This window comes from Echinops telfairi, unplaced genomic scaffold, assembly GCF_000313985.2.
Source record: "Echinops telfairi isolate 266 unplaced genomic scaffold, ASM31398v2 ScPeMD7_7420;HRSCAF=8458, whole genome shotgun sequence".
NCBI classification, from domain to species: Eukaryota; Metazoa; Chordata; class Mammalia; order Afrosoricida; family Tenrecidae; genus Echinops; species Echinops telfairi.
This window is the reverse complement of record NW_022111320.1, coordinates 21,343,235-21,364,594: the sequence shown is the minus strand read 5'-3', so window position 1 is coordinate 21,364,594 and position 21,360 is coordinate 21,343,235. Positions and strand designations below refer to the sequence as shown.

Below are 21,360 nucleotides of genomic sequence, written 5' to 3'. Positions count from 1 at the left end.
GAGAGAGAGAGAGAGAGAAGCAGGATGGCTAAAAACCTAGAGATTAAAATGGATGGTAAAAATCGATTTTAGAATACAAAGTTACTACACTGTTAAGTCTACTTATTACAGCAGCTAACTTTTCCCTTAAACTAACTGTTATTTGCAGTAGAATCAATTACTACTCCAGACAACCCCGTGTGTGCAGAGTAGAACTGTTTCATGGAGATTTTAAGGCTATGACCTTTAGAAATCGATCATTAGGCCTGCCGTCCAAGGGGTGACCCTGCTAACTGCCAAACTGGAAATCTATAACCACCAGCTGCTCCAACAGAGAAAGAAGAAGCCGTCTGCTTCTGTAAAGTTTAGTCTCCAAAACCATAAGGAGCAGTTCTGCTCTGGCCTAGAGGACAGCTATGAGTCAGAATCGACTCAGTAGCAGTTGGATGGGTAGGCCTTCCAAGGTATCTCTGAAGGGGTTGGACGACTGGCAGTTAGGCACTTAACCATTTGCACGACCCAGGGTTCCCCTTAATCATGGCTACTCACTTCCATCAAGTTGAGTCTTACTCATAATGACTCGTAATGATTCTTACTCATAAGATTTCTGAAACAGTACATCTTTATGGGGGCAGACAGCCTTATCATTCTCCACGGAGAAGCATGTAGTTTGGAACTGCTGACCTTGTGATTAGTAACCCAACACCTAGCCCACAGTGACATCAGAGCTCCTTTTGATCACATGTAGTTACGACCACGTATTTTTAATTTATCATTATAGTAAACTGTCAGGGCAGAGTGAAGCATAAAAGCTCTTATAATTTCACCCTTCCAGTGCCAAAGGAAGAAATCTAGCCCAGAAAGTATATCTGCCAGCATAAAGACACTAGCAGAAGAGGGGCAGAGAAGGGGAAGAGAGGTGGGCTGTCCAATAGCACAGACCTGGGCCTGAGTCCTGAATCTGTCCTTACTAGTTGGGTATCATCATCTCTAAAAAGAATGGAAATCAAAGAGAGAGAGAGAGAGCTGCATCTAGGGGCTCGGGACCATAGTCTTGGTCAATTGATATCGCATAGGTCATAAAGACAATGCTGTACAGCCCCCTTTGGTGGGTAGCAACTGGGTCTTAAATGCCGTCTAAGGTGCAACTGCGTCTCTCCCAGTCCAGAGGAAAGAAGAATTGTGAAAATCAAAGACACATAGAAACAATCCAGTTGATTAATGGACCACATGAACATCAGTCTTCATGAGCCTAAGACCAGAAGAACTAGATGGTAGACAGCTACCACTGCTAACTGCTCTGAACGGGACCACGTTCGAAGGCTTTGGACAGAGTGGGAGAAAAGTATGGAACAAACAAAAAATCATGGAAGATACCAGGCTGACTGGTCTAATAGAGACTGGTTGAAGCCCCAAGACCCTTAGTCACCCTTCAGGTATGTGACTAAATACACCCATGTGACAATTTTCATCCAAACAATAAACAGGATTCTAAGGGCAACAATAATGCTAGTGAGGTTTGTGCATCTTAGAATAATAAATCATTGGAGATCAAAGTTCCAAAAGGTTAGGAAAGAGAAGTCATGGAAACAGGAAACAGAGGGAAGAAATGGGTTAAGTGATGTTACATGGAGAGATGGAACAAAATGTGTATAATTGTTGAAATAAAATCGATGATCTGCCCAGTACCAGACTCACTGCCAACAAATGGATTACAACTCCTAGTAACCCTATAGGACAAAGTAGAACTGCCCCTATGGGTTTCTGAGACTGTAATTTTACTGGAGTAGAAAGCCCCACTTTTTCCCTCACTTACATGTTGGGCTTCAGTCCACAGGTTCGACAGTTTGAAACCACCAGTAGCTCCTCAAGAGAAAGACTGGGCTTTCTACGCCAGTAAATAGTCTCAGAAGCCCACAGCCAGTCGCTGTGTGTCAGCTTTAATTCAATGGTAGTGACTTGGAGTTTTTCTCCCTCAGAGCAGCTGGTGGGTTCAAACTGCTGACCTTGAAGAACACAGTCCAACACATAACTAGTATACCACCAAGGCTCCTTTACTCTGTCTACCTCAGTGCAACTCACCATAAAAAGTTGAAAAGAAAAGCCCGTTGGGATCTTAGACAGGAAAGTTCCAATATTGAGCTCCACAGCTACTGAACCAGCAGAACTCACCATTTCTTCATTCTTTTCCAATGAAGTTACCGGATGCTCCTGTCTCCCTTGGTTAAAATAACATTTTGTATATAATAGCTAATCGTCATTTATTAATCAAATGAAAAAGCGTCCAGGAAACTGCCTAGCACAGTACGTTCAAAGTCAGTGTTTCACTCATTTTGTCTTCTCGCTTTCCTACAGAGTCAAGATGAGAATTGATTTCTGACTTCTACAGTGTTCCTTATTTTCCAATTTTCGTGTGTGTGTGTGTGTGTGTGTGTGTGTGTGTGCGCTTACTGATGAGCTACTTATATCTCTATTCCTTTGTTTTCTCAAATTACCCTTTGTTCCCACGAGAAGGGTGGACTCCTTCCCAGTGGCTCTTGGGTTTAGCGTGTTTCGTGTGCCTTCAGACTCTTCGAAATTGTCTCCACATCATTACTTGACACCAAGAAAAGTAGACTGTGAGAGTAAGGATAATATATCTCATGTGCTATATGATTTTTTTAAATTCCACGATAAAGCACGCATTGACATCTCCAAATTATTCCGCGATTATTTATATTTTGAAACCACTAGTTTGAATAAAATCACTAAAGGCTTTCACATTAAAAGAAACATTCTTTGATGGTTATCAAGGGAGTTGCGGGGTGGGGGGTGGGGGGGCTAGGAAATGGATAGTGAAGTAGAGGGTAGAAACATTAACTTACGTGAAGGGGCAAGTGGAAATAAAAATCTATTTTTAAATGAGAGGAACTGTTTTCAAAAGTCACTACAGATAATGAATTTGCACATTTCTTTCCCAGAAATCAGAATGCCATACAAATGGAATGTGGGCATACAAACCATCATTCCCATGTGTTATACCAGTGTCTCTGCACTGCATCAGCACCAGAAACTGCAGCCCCGTTCCCACGCTTATGCACTTCTAAAAGGGGCTGTGTTTAGATGCTGAGTGGCAGGCACTTCTGGCTTATATATAGATGAAGTTGACACAATAATGGAAATCCGAGGAACACATTCACAGAGACTCTAGTAAGTCATCCGCTGAGGTATAATGGGTGAGCTTTCCCCAGAGGAAAAGCAGAGACTGGTGCAAGCTGTTAGCTAGGAATCTGTGAGCAACATCACAAAACTCAAAGGACATGATTGTGGTCCAACTAGTTGTCAAAATCTGATTCCAACAGAATCCAAAGAAAGCCCAGGAGCAGAGACAGAGGGAACAGGGACCCTCAGAGTCACTTCCAGCCTCTTAGACCAGGCAGGCAGCTGAGCCAATTTTATCAGTCCTGGATTGAAGGCTCCTGTAGGCATTTGAAGAGTTTGGGATCTGACAGAACATTGAGATGAAAAGCCAGGTCAAGCCAGGCAAAAGACCTAGAGTAAAGGTCTACCGGCAGCCTAGAACCCAGTGCTCAACATGCCCCCAGGAGTTAAAGCACCACAAGAAGTTAAAATCTACATCTTTTCATATTAGCTCCGTATTTATCCTTTTCTCAGCCTGAACACTTCTCTGGACTAGGCTTGGCAGGCTGACATTTCTGATGGACAGTAAGTCACATGCATTATGCAAGGCACTTTAACTGGCCATGAGATATCTAGAGGTGAAAAGAGGTGACTTTTTGTCAAAGTCCAACTTTACAGAGGAAAAGATAGCCTGTTGGGATAGGAATTCTGGGAATAGTGAGGGAGCAGAGGGGCATGGTTTGTTCCATAGTTACTGGGAGAGGGAAGGTGGGTGTCTATGCTTAAAGAGGGATCTTAGAATATAAGAAGCTGTTTATCAGAAAGGCAGTGTGAGCAACCATCAGGAATCAGGATCCAGTCACCCCCTACACAAAAGCACAAATGGTGGTGGTGGTGGGGGTCAGAATTAAGTTGGTGAGGACTGGCGAGTGCTAATTCTGTTGTACACGTGGTGGCTGTAAGTCCGAACCACACGAAGATGGAGAATGTTGAAAATGAAGCGAGTACAATCCCATCATGAGGATTTTATTAGCTGATTCCTACATAATTCTGTGTCTCTTGTTTTTGTTAGTTACAGTCAAAATTAAACTGCTCATGAATAATTCTAGCTGCATGAGTGTGCTTGCTTTTATTATATGGTAGCAGTTTTGTTTAGCCTTTAGTTCAAAAATACATACTTCCTAGCCCTTCCAAGTGCCTCTTGTCTGGCCTGCACTTAACACTCACCATTGTTTTTGCTCTCATCGCTCCCACTTTGAGAGTCTGACAGCATGGGCGTTTGCTTTCTCTGCAAACTCTTGATGTAGGTCATGGTTGGAGTCGCCTTTCCTTGCCATCAAAGCACACTGGTAGTTCAAGGGAGACCCATAGCTAAATGGGAAAGAACGGGAGCCTAGAAAGTTTTTGGATTGTTTGATTGTATATACCATTGAATCACTTGCAGATATTGAATATATTCTAAGAAATATTTGTGGATATGTTTATAGATTGGCATATTGTATACATAACTATAGATTCCCTACTATTTTCCCAAATCCTAGTAAAGAGTTTTATTATCTAATTTTGATTAATTTGAATTAAATAAACTGATGGAATCATTCTGTAGATTCATAATCTTGAACCAAACTAATTGCTATTAGCAATTACAACCCTTGTTCACTGTTGGTGCAAGTACTGTACTATGATTACATTTCGTTCCTTCTTCGTTTGGGTTGATTCGTTCTCACAATTACTTCTGTGACTAAGGGCTCTAAGTTGTAAATCATTTGTATCCCATTTTATCTCCAACTTTGATGTTATGTGATATTTAAGCAATGCCTCAGTGGAAGAATCTTCTTAAAATGTATCTGACCAATTGTTTTATTGAGATATACAATCAATTTCTTATAGGAAAAAAAGAGGAACTTGTCTGCAATGTAGTAAATACAGTCACCAACATGGTGAAGAACTCTTCAATATTTTCTTCTAACTTCTACCTATAGATTTCTCCATTCATTGGAGCTTTAATACTTGGTTTTCTATGCATTTCTTTCTTGTACATAATGATACATGATAGTATACTCATAAAACAACAGATACTTAGTGTTATATCAGTATGCATTGATCCATTCTAAATGTCATTAAATATCAGAACGAGCATTCTTAATATTTTTTGACCATAACTTACAAGATATCCTAGAGTTGGTCCAGAACTTCAAATCTCCAAGGAAGATTCAACTTCCTCACTCTCACCATTATTTATTGCTGTCTTCCTTGCTTATGTGGTGAGCGGACACCATTCTTTCCCTACTTCTCTAAATACCAAAGGCTACATACATCCTTCTAAGAGGCTAATTTGATCCAGTTTCTAGAGACTTTTTTTATTATTTGTTTTTTGTCAAAGTAATACATGAAAATAAAGACAGATGGTGCTGAAAGTTCCACAGTAGAAATTAGTACCCTATAATCCAATCTAGCTTCTGAAAGATAATCATTTTAATCATCTTTAATAATTTTTTTCTTTTTGTTTCCATGTTTCTAAATCTTATGATTTTACTGCTACATCTTAATTAAACAAGCATTTGTTGGCTTACTGCTAGGTGACAGAGGATTTGGCACTCACTTCCAGCACTGCTGTCATCTGCCCAAAAGAATTATATTGTATTCTTCTTGTCCCTTGCACCCATCCTCCCAAGACTTTTGTCACAATTTTGTATTAAGTAAGTCATCAATGTATATGTTAATTTTGACTATTACTCACTGCTTTTTCAAGGATTTTCTAAGAATACTTGTTTTCCCTTGCACAAGTTTCATTTTTCTCTAATTTAGTAGTTGAGTTTGCTTTTGTTGTTTTCACTTCCTTAACTGTCCATGCATTTCTAGTTTTTAAAAAAAGTTCTCATACATTTAATGATGCCATATCAACTACAACATCCAAACCTCAAAACATCAATAAACTATTAAGGTCCATTTTTTTCTATGCATACTGCCTTACTGCATCTTGAAGCTCCAGTATAGGACAATGGTAGTTATGCTAGGAATTACTACTTAACTCTTGTCTTTGTTAGCTCTTCTGTTGTATTTTAGATCTCATAAACTTCCTCTCTCTTTATTTATCCTCTCATTTATATGAGGCACATTCTTCAATAGTTTTCTAAGAGAGTCCATGGAAAAGGAATGTATTTCCTTATCAAACATCTGAAAATCTCTGTATTCTACTTCCATATTTCTTGGCAATTTGGCTGGGTATAAAATTCTAGGTTGGATATTATTTTCTTCAATTTTTGAAATCCACAGTCTTTGACGCTCAGTGGTCTTTTAGCTTCCAAATAGCTACTGGGAAATCCAGTCCTTCTCTTTTCTGTTAAGCTACTTTCTATACAGTTATTTGCTTTCTGTCTTCTAAATAGATGTTACACTCTTTTCTATGTTTGAAATTTATCCCTACTATTGTGTGTGTGTGTGTGTGTGTATTTTACTATCCTTGGTGGTAGCTTTAATGTTATTTCAGAGTGAATAGTAGAAAATGTATGTAGCCAGTCAACCATAAGTTTACCAGTTTATCCAATCCAGTGACATCTCTAAGTATTTAAGTCCAAGCAATCAAATTATATATATTATGACACTAATACTATTACAACAACAACAATACTGTTAGAAACTCTGAGGGTAGATATTACTATTCTCCTATGATGATGAGATAGTTGAGAATCTCAGAATATTATCAGTTTTCTCATGTTTAAAAAACAAGCATGGGGCAGATGCAAATCTAAAACAATGTTTATCCCACTCTAGTTAACATAAAGGTTATACACAGGGCTGCCTTTGTGATTAAAGTCACTAGATGTAAAATAAGTCAGAATATTACTCTGAAATCTACTGTATCATGCTGCGGGAAAATAACAACACTACTGTGATGAGAATTATTCCTTTGAACTATTCTCTGAGCCATCGACTGCACACTTTATTCTGCTTTCCTCTGTCATCGCTCTTTCATTCCACAGTGGAAATGGGAACACCTAATATCAAATAATTGCTAGAGGGTCTGACTCATACAAAATGGTACAGTGTATTAGAACAGACAAGGAAAACCATAATTATGGTGCTTGGGGACTGAAGAAAAATGTGCCTTAATATATAATGACACTATTTTAGAGTCCAGAACAAAAACAAAACAACAACAAAAGCTTTCTTCTTTGAAACTTTTGTTTACATTCATTCCCACACGGGGCTTAAATAGCAATCTCTGGGGTTCTGGGGGAGAAAAAAAAGCGATTGCTTTTCAAAATCCAGTCTTTCAAAGGCATTGTAGAGCTTTACCATTAAGTGAATACTCTCAAAAGGAAAGGGAGCTTCCTGACTAGTTTTTATAATCAAGCATATACTCAATAATATATGTTATGTTTACGTGCCACTTTGATGTTCTTTCTGTGGTTCTAACACTGTTAAATGACGGTTTCTTGGGTAAAATGTGCAGGCAATGTCTCATGAAGAGTTTCCAGTTATTTGCCCATTCAAGAATTTGTCGGTTGCTTTTTCCAATAGAATGTCGGGCCTTAGAACTCCCTTTTAGTTTATCATGTAATTATCCCCAACTGCATCTCCATGTAGATAAAATAGCCCAAATAAAAAGGCTGTATATTTGGACCAAGCAATGAAAGAATGAAGCTAGGCAGAACCTCCTCTGACCTGAGTCAAGTCGTTCTACTATTCACATGCCCAGATTTCTCTTCTATAAAACAAAATTACTAAATGAATGTATTTTTATTTCTCCTCTTTCAACGATTATCTGTCTTTACTTTTGCTCCTTTTACAATATGGGTAAGTAAACGTTCCCTTTAAAAGTCACCAACTCTGACCACCTTCAGGATGGTTACAAGGTCCAAAGGAATGGCTGGCCATGAAAAACGCTTTGACTCTATGATGAGGTATTTATGAGTATAAATATTCAATTCAGTGTGGAAGCATACTGTTCTCTCAAGAAGTCGTTGTTGAGTGAATGCCTGTGTGGGCACCACGTCCTAGAGATAAAGGGGCATGTAGAGCTGGCCTCAACCCTGCCATCGTGAAGCACCTACTGAAGTGGTCCATAGGGAACATGTTTTAAAATAACAGCTTCATTGAGCTAGAACCCACGTGCCATATTATAAGGCTGCTTAAAGTGTGCAATTCAACCCTCCTGATTCTGTACCCATCCAGTCTACACACAGGACTGAGTGGTTAGAAAAGGAGGAAAAGTAAAACTGAAACTGACTTCAATTCTTGCATGACACGTGAGCTAGTTTCAGGCAAAAAATAAAATGTAACAATAATAATATATAAGTGATTAAGGATCCATGAAGGTAGGAGGGCTGAGGAGGGCGGGCAAAAAGAGGAGCTGATTCATGGGCCCAAATAGAAAGAAAATGTTTGGGAAAAGTTAATGGCAACATATGTATAAGTGTGCTTAATATAATTGAATGATGGATTGTTATAGGATTTGTAAGAGCCTCCCCCCAAATAAAATGATTAATTAAAAAATAATTAAAACAATAAAATGTTAAAAAAAGTATTCAAGCAGATGATCTTTAAAGCTCCTTTCCATTCTTAAATACTAGCTATTTCTACTCTATGATGAATCAACTCAATCAACTGAAACAGCCACCACTATGTAATACACATGTGTCTATGAAAGAATGTTTTCATTTAATATGGGTTTGTTTTGTTGTTGTTGTTGTTGTTGTTGTTGTTGTTAGGTGCCTTCCAGTCAGTCCCTACTCATAGTAAGCCTATGTAGTACAGAAAAGACTGCAAGTCCTGCATCATCCTCACAACCACTGTGTTGTTTGAGCCTACTGCTGCATCCACTGTGTCAATCCATCTTATTGAGGGGCTTTCTCTGTTCCTCGGACCCTATTCTTTACCACCCATGATACCATTTTCCAATGAATAGTCATGTACTTTGGCTATGTTATTAAAAAAGAGAATAGTCCTTGGATCTCTTCCTGTCAGTTGGCCAAGTATTTGTCTTCCAAATATCTTAACAGTGACTAACTTGTGAGTGCTTCCAGTACTGCACAGACTAATTGAAACATCTTGAACTTCTTTCAATACCATCAGTTCTTGATCATATGCTATCTCTTGAAAGGGTTGATTATTGATCAGTTCTATTCAGGACAGTGACTCTGTGTATTTCTTCATTGTCATTAGGTACTTCTTGCATCTTTCAGCATTTTGCCCGTAGAATCCTTGAATACTGAACCTAAGGATTTAATGGAGCCATGGTGGTGTACTGGTTATGTGTTGAGTTGTGATCTTCAGGGTCAGCAGTTCAAAACCAGCAGCAGCTCTGAGAGAGGAAGACTGGGCTTTCTACTCCTGTAAACAGTTGCAGTCTCAGAAACACACGAGTCACCTTGAGTCAGCACTGACTCAATGGCAGTGAGTTTGGTTTTCTTTGTTTTTTTCATTCTTTTAGCTTGAGATATGCTGAATATGCTCGTTTGTTTGTTTTCCCTTTTTGGCTAATTCAAGTCTATGCATATTTCATAATAATATTTTGTCTTCTCAAGCTGTCCTTCGAAATTTATTCAGTTCTCTTATTTCATCATTTTTTCCAATTGTTTTAGCTACTCTATGTTCACCAGCACGCTTCAGAGTCTCTTCTGACATCTACTTTGGCCTTTTCATCCTTTCTTTTCTTTTTAATGGTCTTTTGATTTCTTCTTCTATGATGTGCTTTATGCCATCCCACAGCTCACCAGATATTCTATTGTTAGCAGTCAGTACATCAAATATGTTCTGGAGGTGTTTTCTAAATTCAGGGGATATAAACTCAAGGTCATGTTTTGACTCTCATGGACTTGTTTTCATTTTCTTCAACTTCAGCCTGAACTTATAAATGAACAATTGATGATCTATTCCACAATTGGCCCTTGGGCTTATTTCAAAGGCTGATAGTAAGTTACTCCATTGTCTCTCCCTGCTCAAATCAACCAAACTCACTACCAAAGAGTCAATTCCGACTCATAGCAACCATATCAGCCCTTGTGGGTTTCAGAGACTATAAATCTTTACAGGAGTAGAAAACCTCTTTTTTCTTCTGCAGAATAGCTGGTGGTTTCCAACTGCTGAACTTATGGTTAGCAGTCCAACTCATAGCCACTACACCACCAGGGCTCCTCTTCCCCCAAATGTCATCAACTTCACCCCTGTGTATTCCATCTGGTGATGTCCGTATGTATAGTTGCCATTCATGTTGTTGAGAAAAAGGTCTTTGCAATGAAGTCATTCACCTTGCAAAATTTTATATGAAATCTGTTATGAAATATATAATACATTTGATATAGTCGATATATACTAGTGTGTTCAGATCTCATTTTAATGGCAGATAGACCAACACAAGCCTTATCTTCATTGAGTTCAAAGTTCAGAGAGAAAGACCAACAAAAATTCAAATAAATAATAACTGTGAGCAATGTTGTGAAAGATAACAACAGACTGTGAAAATGAATAATAATCAAAAATGTCTGGAGGTGTTCTCTAAACTCAGGGGGCATAAACTTTGACTCCTGTGGACTTGTTTCTATTTCCCTCAGCTTCAACCTGAACTTATATACAAACAATTGATGGTCTGTTCCAAAATCAGCTCCTGGCCTTGTTTTGGCTGCTGATAGTGAGTGAATTTACAGGCAAAGGAGAGTATGTTCTAAAAAGTTCACTTTTTAAAAAAATGACAAATTTGCTGGGTAAGGAGTAGTTAGTGAGGTGAAGAAAGATAAAAACCACATTATAGACCTGCAAGAGGGTCTCAAAAAGTTCATGGTAAATGTAATTGAATGTAATGTAAGTTTTCCAATAAAGTATTTAAAGCTTAGCTCATACATTTTAAAAAACTAAAGAAAGTGGTCATTCAAGAAGTAAAATAAGGTCATGTGGCTAGAGCATTGTAAATGAAAGGAGCCACCCTGGAATAGTCAGAGAGAAGGACTCCCGCCCGATCATGTAAAGTGTCACCATCGTGGGGACCCTTTTGTATGATATCAGAGAGATAGGGAAGACCTCCTGAAAGATTTTTGAGAAAAGGAGCTGACTCAGTTATGTTATTGAGAGATTATTCTAGCCACTGGACCACCATTGAGTTGAAGGAAAGCAACAACAGAAGAAAATAGTATAATTGAAGAATTAGTCTAGGCAAGGAATGGCACTGGCTTGGATAGAGAAGCAATGGTGGAGTCGAGTGTGTCTTGTGTACAACCTTGGATTATCCTCATAATGGGTCTGTAATCAGCTGTGGGGATACCTATGGCCACATATCACAAATACACAGAGAAACTAATTCCTGAATTCCTATAATTCAGCTTACTTTCTCAGGGTCTCGTGGTCTCCGTAGGAGGACTTCTGGGTGGCATTACACATGATCCACAGAAGTGCTCACACATCCTTTGCTTTAACAAAGGATTTTGGTTTCCCCCACATGGCATTTTTCACCAGCAGACTGACAGAATCATTGGTTACCCCTATCTTCCATCGCTGCCTCTCCCAAGCATGAGTATGGCCACACTATGTGCCCCACAGACTCCAGAGGACAGAAGTCAAGTTTGCAAACCACAGACAGTCCCTAAGTTACAAATTATGAATCACAGACCACTCCTACATACCCTTTAATGTTATGTAAACTTGATAGAACAATTGTACCACCCCCTACTCACAGTAAATTCATCACGATCACTTGCTGCATAAGCAGAAATCATTGAAAACACTTTGAGCCTTTTCTTGCATTCAAATAAGGGTAAGGAGGAAGCCTACATGCCCCTTCTGACTCACCAACTTGAAGACTGAAAGACACAGGTAGGAACAGATCTTATTCATAACTTAGCGACTATCTGTAGTCTCATTCTTCCTGAAGTCCTGCTCAGTAGGATTGAGCAGAGAAGGAAGCAACTCCATCCTCCATACTGTGGTCCAGTGGTGAAAGTGATACGGAAAGTTCCCCAACAACCGAAATAGAGATCCTTTCCTCTCTCTCCACCTTTCTAGTTCTGTATTCTACTTGCTGTGCCCGTTCAGTTCACAGCTCTGGAAGTTGTTTTGACACCACATTTTGGAGTCCTACTTGAGGCCCTACCATGTCACTTTGGCACATCAGAGCAGGCAGCATACTCTTGTCCTCGCCAATTGAATAAAGAACAACTTCCATGTGAACATCTTTGTCTAGCCCCCATCAAACTGCTTTCTAGAATTAGAGATACCCAATACCACAGCCATCTTCCTAAAGTTCACAAACATCACTCTCTTCTATGTTCTCCCCAGTGTCTCTCCATCATCTCTGACTTAGACCTTGGTGCACCAGTGCCATTTCCAGGGTGGCTCCCTGCCTCTCTTCTGACTTCTCTCATCTCACCTCATTATAGGACTCAGTCCTCGGAAGTTAACAGACCCCTCTGTGTTGCAGGGTTTCATTGTCACTGACCTACCTGCTCCTCCTCTCTGCTCAGCAGGGGCTGGTGTCTGGCTGAGCTCTTCCTTCCACTTAGAACCCCATCAACTTTGCTCTCCTGCAGACCCTGCTATCCCCACTTATCAGTCTCTTTCCTGAGAGTTTGTCCGGCAGCTCAGATTCTGATGGAAAGATAGGTAAATGTGTGGGGAATACTAGGACTTACACTACGTACAGAAGATCCCAAATTAGTGACCTACAGGAGAGGCAAAGAAAGTAGAATTTTCTAGCACAGCTTGACAGAAAGAAGAAAGTGGGGGACGTTGAAGTTCTGGAGTAATGAATAGAAAGGAATGGGGAGAAATCAGAGCTGATGGCTTTGGTAGAAAACATGGGAGGAATTGGAAGAATTGCCCATAGAGTTTATCTATTTTTTAACTTCATGGAAACCACACACACAGGAAAGACATTACTTGGCTATGGGAACATCCTACGTTTCATGATTTAAGACTAGCTACCGGGAAAAGGCAGCCTGAATCTTGACCAAAGTTTCTGTGTGTCTGACAGGACCCAATGCTAAGCACGGACTGCGTTGCAAGGCTTGTAAGATGAGCATCCACCACAAGTGCACGGATGGCTTAGCCCCCCAGCGGTGCATGGGAAAGCTGGTAAGGGCTGACTCCTGGCATGAATGCTCTGTCCAGGGAACTTGCTCCCTCTGATCAGATCACATTCTCGACACTCCTCTCCGGCAGCACCCTGAGAACTGAATGTCAGGAAGGCAGACTCAGAATTTCTAACCCGACAACTTGGCTTCCTAGTTAAGTGACCGAGCAGAGGGAGAGTTTTGTCAGCATGATACACAAGCACCTCACCTGGGAAAAGATTCAGGGCCTTGCTCATTGTTAGCCCTTAAAGTTCCCAGTATCCTGGGACTGTCTAAGTTTCAAAACCGGAAGGCTTGCATCTTGGGAGTCTCCTCAGTCCCAAGCAAATTGACAACCAGTCATCCTAGTCCTTATTGCCTGTTAGCTAAATAGTTGTCAAGAGTGCAATAGACTGAGCACCGAAAATGGAGAGAGCAATAAAAACTCACACCACTTGAACAGGAGCATGATGGCCCAACCAATGGATGGTGCCTGGCCAGGGTCCGTTCTAGACCAACAATGTTTCTCAAGAGTATGGAAGTCAGAACTTTAGTAAAACACACTGATAAAAAGCAATCCAAAGCACTTTTGAGGGTATTTGAACCTAAGCTGGCCAAAGAATTATAGAACAGACAGAAATGTTTACCTTGGGTAGTATTAGGACATAATAGTTCTCTTCAAAAAATCAAAACTGGTCACAGAGAAAGGAAATTCTATTATCCTTGGTGGCTCCGGTAAGAAGACCTAAATCTATAGATATAACAAATCAGATAATGTTCCCAAAGATCTGCCTACAGGGTTAGTGAGTACCCAGTCACAGAGAGTGTTCAAAGAAGGTCACCATTTTACAAGAATGTTGGAGAAGATTCTGGAATTCTAGTAGAGTCTGGACTACAGACCACTAAGACCCTTTCTAACACTGGGACATAGTAAGTACAAATTTAGAGTCTGTCTCTTTACCCTCGCTAGCAATTTCCTTATATCTCAACCCCTACTTCACCTGCTTCCCGCCTTTGGGTGTGGTTTCCCACGTCTAGGCCCCTAATGATTTTAATAAGCCACTGTAATTAAATGTAGTGAGGTAATGTTAGGGGATCCATTTAGATCCAGGAAGATAATGAGGAAAACAGACAGAAACGAGGCTTCAGTGGGCTGCATAGGAGGAGAAGCAGGTCAGGGAGCTTGCTTTCTGGATGAAGTTTACCTTGATTGTTGCCACCTATATCTCGCACAGGGCTGAGTTGTAGAACAAGGCAGCATCTTAAAGGGAGACAGAGAGGCACATCCCGGAAACAAAGTAAAACGGTTTTACTTTAGAGATCTTATGTTGTGTCCTTCATCTGATTAGTAACACTAAGCCTGTCTCGTTCTCTCTCCAGCCAAAGGGGTTTCGACGTTACTACAGCTCTCCCTTGCTCATTCATGAACAGTTTGGATGCATTAAAGAAGTTATGCCCATTGGTGAGTAGGGCCATGGATGAGTTAAGTTGGGGTCTTCGCAGCAACATCAGCATAAATAGCTGCTATCCTGTCTGTCTTGCAAAATCAGTGGTGTGTTGGTGTGCTTATTTGGCAAAGCTAAATTTTCTACGTGTGCCCTGGTGGCACAGTGGTTATGCATTAGACTGCTAACCACAGGTCTGCAGTTTGAAACCACCAGCCGCTCTCTGGGAGAAAGACGAGGTTTTCTACTCCCATAATGAGACAGTCTGAGAAATTCACAGGGACAGATCTCACGGGTCCTATCAGCTCATTATGAGTCCGTATCAACTGGACGCAGTGAGTGACTGTTACCTGGGCAATTCTTTAGATCTTAGGCCTTGGTATGTTTGTTTGACAAATCTTTAGATTTTGATTATTTGTTTGTATTGCTGGAGGGTAAACATACCATAGACCAAATTCTCCAGAAATGTTCATTATTTCTCCAATGAAGATCTATAAATGCTCAAGCAAAGCTTCTCATATCTCATATCATCCAGCAGTAGCTAGTAGACTTCAAAGATCATGCATGGGGTGTGTCAGCCCCAGCGCTGGTATGGAGCCCAGCCCTATCACTGGTCAGCTATTTGTCATTGAACAAGTTACTCAGCATATCAGACCCTATAAAATCAGAACACAATAGCCATATATCATAAATTTAATAAAATTAAATATATATCACAGACTAATGGAAACCAATTGCTTGTTAATGAGGGCAAAGCATGCTTCGTGTTTATCAATATTTTTGACTTAGATTTCTTTTATTTTTTTCTAAAATTTCTACCTTGTTCCCTCGGAAATTTTGACATCTATTTTTGCCCCTTTGGGGGTAAGTTTTAAACCGGCAAGTTTTATACTAAGGTTTTAAGGAGCAGTTAAAGAGACTTGATGGTGTCCTAGTCTTTCAGAGACACATACCTCCTGGTGCAAACCGCGTCTTGAATTCTTTCACCTTGATGAGCAGAAACTTCCTCAGAGGAAATAAATAAATCTGGTTTCCGGAAAGAACCTTAATATCGAAACTCTAGGGACGGATAGTCACAAAAGAGAACCAGTCAGGAGATGGTTGGGAGCAGAGAAATCTGGGGAGTAAGGGGTACAGTAAAGGGTCTTGACAAAGGGGGGAGCGTGGTGGAGGAATTGCTGTAAGTGAGCAAGGCGTCACGCCAGAGTCCCCATTTTCCCAGGGCTGGTTGGCTTCCACACAGAAACGATTCCTCAAGTGCTGTTGACCCAGGAGACGCAGTCCTTGGTTGGCTGGGTTCCCAAGAGGGAGAAACCTGTCTCCCATGACCGTTCTCCTCTGTTGCAGCCTGTGGCAACAAGGTGGACCCTGTCTACGAGACGCTCCGCTTCGGGACCTCTCTGGCCCAGAGGACGAAGAAAGGCAGCTCCGGCAGTGGCTCCGACTCACCTCCAAGAACCTCTGTAATTGTCCTTCCCTCCCTCCGTTCGGCCTGCGGTGACCTTGGGCAGGGAAAGTGTCTTAGTTAGGCAGTGCTGCTGTCACAGGAATACCATAAGTTGGTGACTCGTGGTGTTCATTTTCTCACAGTTCGAGGGGCTCCCTGTCTGAATTCGGGGCAATTGGTGTAATTTAGGAGAAGCTTCTGATCTCTGCTTCTTTTGCACCACTTTTATTTGTTGTCACCACCATGAGGCAGAATCAACAAGCACATGTTGTCTCAGTTACACAATGCTGTTAATGCAGAAAGAAACCCACGTTCTGGGTCCAGGCCTTCAGAGGAAGGCCCTGCTTTGTCGGTTCCAGGGGACGGTCCTGGCTTTCTCAGCTGGTGTTCCTCAGTACTTTGGTGACCTTCATGCGACCTGGCAAGATGTGATCAGTGAACATGGCCCTGCTGCCCATCATTCCAGACTCTATGTCTGTGCCTATAATCCCATTTTTGATGGAGTTCTCTGTCACAGGATTAAGATGAGCTATATCCTTAGTAGATGTAAACTTACTAGAAGCTATGGCTTAAGTCACTATCCCTTGTTTCCTTGGGGGCATGTTCTGCCGAAAGGCAAAAAAACCCACATCTCCATCAAAGAAAGCCATTTCACTGTGTATAAGAGCAATCTCAGCAGCAGGAACAGAGAGAGATTCTAGGGCCATCACAAGTGGAGCACATTCATGATCTGTGTCTGCAAGGGTGGAGGACACTAAGACCAGAAGCAGCAGAGCGAGGCTGAGACCCAGAGAGCGTGGGACAGAACAAAGGATCCAGACCACGAGCAGAAGCTGAGGCAAGGGGAGACCATGAGACAGAAGAGAGGAACTGTGTGGAGACTCTGAGACTGTAAGACAGAGCAGCAGGCAGACTTTCTGGCCCACAGAGGCAGAAATCAAGGGACCATATGGCTAAGAGGCTTGGCTGCGGGCTGAGAAGAGGTGCTGCTGTGGACCAATGACTGTCTCCTTCCTGTTACTGAACCTGACTTATGGTAACCTGTCAACGCCCTAATAAACCCCTTAGTCTTGAGTGTTGTCTGTGAGTTCTGTATGATCATTGCAGTGAGTTATCAAAGCCGACATAGATATAGAATGCCACCGGGAAAAGGATTGGTGCCAGACCAGGTAATGACATGTGGAGGAGGGAGGCATGCCTGACTGTCTCGTGGCTATAAGGAAGACAGAGGAAATCAGACCTGGCCCTCCGGCCATTTTCTCACCTGGCACCTCTATTCGTCATTTGTACTTGCTTGCTTCTGTGCTATTTTTATATCTCAAAAGTGATTTAAGATATTCTATATCGATATAATCTACTGAACATATCAAAGAACACGCTAATCCCCAATAGGATTACATCCACTGCTTTCAGAGTTATGATTTACAACAAATGTTTTGGGTCAACATAATTCAATCTATAACATGTCTTATTTTATTAAGAATAAATGTATAACATATTCATGTTAAAGATACTATAATAACGATGCTATATAAGTGTTGAAAGATTTTGTAGTAAAATGGAAAATGTGAACTTTCAGTAGGCATTTGCCTTCAAAGAGTGCAGGTTTAATATGTTACATTTTTAATATACTAGAATGCTGATGTTCTCCCTAGGGAAGCTATAAATCAAATTGACAGTCCAAATGGTAATGTTAACTGATTTTCTAAAGGAAGAATAGAAATGGGGCTAAATGTGGTGAATAAATACAAAGTGCATGAGTAAAATTGGTATTTATATTAATATGATATGGCTTTGTGGATTGGATAATAATAATGATATATATGTAAAGTTTCTAGCACAGGGCCTGGCATACTTGGCATCCAATAAATGGACGTTCTTGCTGCTCTATTTTCCTTAAGCTGGCTTTTCTTTGCACTTGCGTTCCTGTGGTGTTAGAGGAGGTCATAAGCTATTAACAAGGCATGTGTGTTATCTCAAGAGCTTTTTCTGAAGCCCTGAAAGAGCCCGTTCTCTAGCTCTGACAGTCACCCTGACTTAACCAAGGAGTCTCCTCTGTTCTTGTCGTTTGTTTGTTTTGTTTTCATTAAAAGATCATTTTATTGGGGACTCTTGTTACAGTCCATACATTGATTGTATCAGGCATGCTTGTACATATGTTGCCTTCAATCATTTCTAGACATTTACTTTCTATTGAGTCTTTGGTATCAGCTCCTCATCCCCGCCCCCACCTACCCTCATACCCCCTTGGTAAATTATAAAGTATTATTTTCATATCGTACACCAACCGCTGTCTCCCCCCCACCCCCCAGTGTTTCCTGTTGAGGGGTGTATGGTTATGTGTTGATCGTTGCAATAGGTTCCCCCTTTCTCCCTTCCTCCCCCGCCCCCACCCCTGCCACCTTTATCCCTACCCTTCTGGTATCACTATTCCTACTCCTGTTCCTGGATTCCATGTGTCGTGAGCCCCCATCTCTTTTCTATACCTGTGTACATGTTCAAGTTTAGTCTGAATTGAGAAGCAGCACTGGAGTCATGATGGGGTAGGGGCGGGGAGGTGAGGAAGCCTCAAGGAACCAGAGGAATATTGTATGTTTCATTGATGCTTTACCTGCACCCTGGTTGACTCATCCCGTCCCTGCAGCCCCTCTGTGGGGGGATTGTTCCATTGTCTACAGATGGGCTTTGGGTCTCTGCTCCACTCTCCCTCGTCCTCAACCATATGATTTTTGTTTGTTTGTTGTTACGTGTCTTCTGATGCCTATTACCCAGTCCCGATGACTCCTCATGACCACACGGACGGTATGCTTCTTCCATGTGGGCTTGTTGCGTGTTGTTGCTGGATGGCTGCTTGTTTAAATTCAAGCCCTTAAGACACCAGATGCTATATCTTTCAATAGCTGGGCACCATTCGCATTCTTCACCACATTTGCTTATGCACCCGTTTTGTCTTCAGCAATGGTGTCAGGAGGGGGAGCATCTCAGAATGACGATTTGTTAGAACAAAGTGTTCTTGTATTGAGGGAGGTTATGGACAGAGGGCTGAAGTCCATCCACTATCACAGTGTGTTGCCATATAAATATATGTACAGAAGCCAATGCCTCTATCTTTGTGGATAAATATATTTACATATGTGCACACCTATGCTTATACCTCTATCCATTGCTTTGCTTCCTAGGTCCTTCCTCTGTTTCCTTTTACCTTCCTCCTGCCCCCGCCCCCCTCACTATCCCCCTGTTTATGCCTCTTAGAACTTTCTCTTAGCTAGTTTGTTGTTGCTCCGACCCTCAGGATCTCTGTTCTTTTTTCGATTGGCCTGTTTCTTACTTATTCTTCATCCACTCCTTAAACTGGGTGTTGCCAGGGGTCTGCCTTTGCTTGATTTTCTTTCTCAACAGGCTTTTCCTGGTTGGTCTTGCTTGGTGATCACACCCCCAGTTCAATGGCCAACTGTAAGCAGAGGACCCCCTTAGCTATCTCCAGTCCTAACCAGAGCTTCCAATGGTTCGTTTTGGCATGACCCCTGGCTGAGCCTTTGCATTTCCACCCCAGAGATACTGAATCAGAATCGACATTTTGAAAAGGTCCTCAAGTATATGTAAGACTCACCTAGGAGTCTGTAAGAATAACTGGGGGATCTCGTTGAACTGTAGACTCTTGCTCAGTATCTCTGAGATGGATATACAAGTTCTCCGCAGGGGGTCAAACCAGAAGGAACTGATTGAAAGCCCTGGTCTCCACCTCTCACTCAAGCTCCTGACCATTGTACAAACTCCACATGTCTACCTAAACTTAATGATTAGATCCTGTGATTCAGAACTTAGAAATGTATGTCAAATGCACTCCTCCTCTCTGTCAGCAGTACTGGAAGTGCTTATTATTATATTACCCCAGTGGTTCCCATACAGATTTTAATAAAGGAATCATTTTGCTGCCCTCTTCCTTTTTTATATGACCCTTAGGAATATCTCTAGATATATTCTCCTTGAAAGAAAGACCTTAGGTAACTTTTACAATTAAAATATTTTGTTGACTCACATATGCCTATTGAACAACGCCCAAACTCTAGTCTGGCATAAGAGGCCTGTCCAACCTGACAAGTTACCATAAGGATCATTTACTCCCATTTATCATAAACATCAATTTTCCCACAAAGTCACCAAGCTTTTGACGTCTTCACATCTTTGAACTTGTGTTTCTTCCACTTGGAATGCTTTAAGCCCAACTTGGTTTGTAATAGACCACAAGAATGCCCTAACTCTTGAGGTGTTCCCCTGCAAGCCTTAAAGTATTCCTCTTTTGCAGCATGTCTGAAGGGGCTCCAAAACCTATGTAGGAAAACTTCATCATCTTTGGAGTCCATTGTTTTCATGAGTTTTTTAAGCTTCCTTGTACATTTTGCTCTGTTGTACACAGGGCTAGTGGGAGTTGGAACCAACCCAACGGCGCCCAACACAAGAAACAGCCACATCGACCCCACACCTGTCTGTTAGCCAGATTGTGATCGCTGGCATGATCCTGGAAGCTGTGCCACCAGTCTTTCAATACTTACAGGTTTTCCCATGGCTGCATAGAGCTAAGACAGACTGGGGAGAAAGTCCTAGGAGTCTGCTTCCAAAAACTAGCCAATGAGAATGCTATGGATCAGAACAGAATGTTTTCCAGCCTATTTGTTTTGAACACATCATCAGGGGGGAGCACTCACTGGAGGAGCCCATCGTTTTGGGTGAAGCAGAGAGCCAACAAGGACAAGAGAGGCCCTTGTTGAGATGGATTGGGACAAAACTCCAGCAATGAACGTCAACTCTCCAGAGGCTGCGAGGATGACACAAGGCTGGGAAGCATTTTATCATGTTGCATATAAGGTTGTCATGATTGCACCCTAATGATCTTGTGAATCTATTTCCTGACCTAGAGATTGTGCAACTATAGATCAGGACCTTATACTATTATCACCAGGTCCCAGCATAGTGCCTGCCACATAACAGACAGCTGAGAAATGCTTGAAGAAGGAAGGACAAACAAGGGGTACTTGAGGAAAGACCTTAAAGCCCTGTGAGACCCCACTGTTTCACACATTCTAGGTTCCAGCCCAGGTGGCAGTTCTCCATGGACCCTCTCTTTCCCTTCCACCTGTTTGTAGGCATCATTTCTCTGAGCTTACTGGCCTGGGGGGGGCATCCCTTTTATGGGCTTCCATAGCAGCCAGTTCATTAATTTGCATATTGCTAACTACTTTCTACTTTTTCTTTTTCTTTTTAACATTTTATTAGGGGCTCATACAACTGTTATCTCAATCCATACACACATCAATTGTGTAAACCG

The 21,360-nt window shown here is 41.4% G+C and overlaps 1 protein-coding gene across 1 annotated transcript in view; it reads left to right on the top strand.

The window, feature by feature from the left end:
• STAC (SH3 and cysteine rich domain) overlaps positions 1 to 21,360 on the top strand; it is a 195,907-nt gene that overhangs the window by 107,923 nt on the left and 66,624 nt on the right. Inside the window, exons 3-5 of the mRNA XM_004704066.2 lie at positions 13,064 to 13,164; positions 14,523 to 14,604; positions 15,935 to 16,050. Of these exons, the coding sequence (XP_004704123.1) occupies positions 13,064 to 13,164; positions 14,523 to 14,604; positions 15,935 to 16,050 (299 nt within the window). The remainder of the gene's footprint in view (positions 1 to 13,063; positions 13,165 to 14,522; positions 14,605 to 15,934; positions 16,051 to 21,360) is intronic.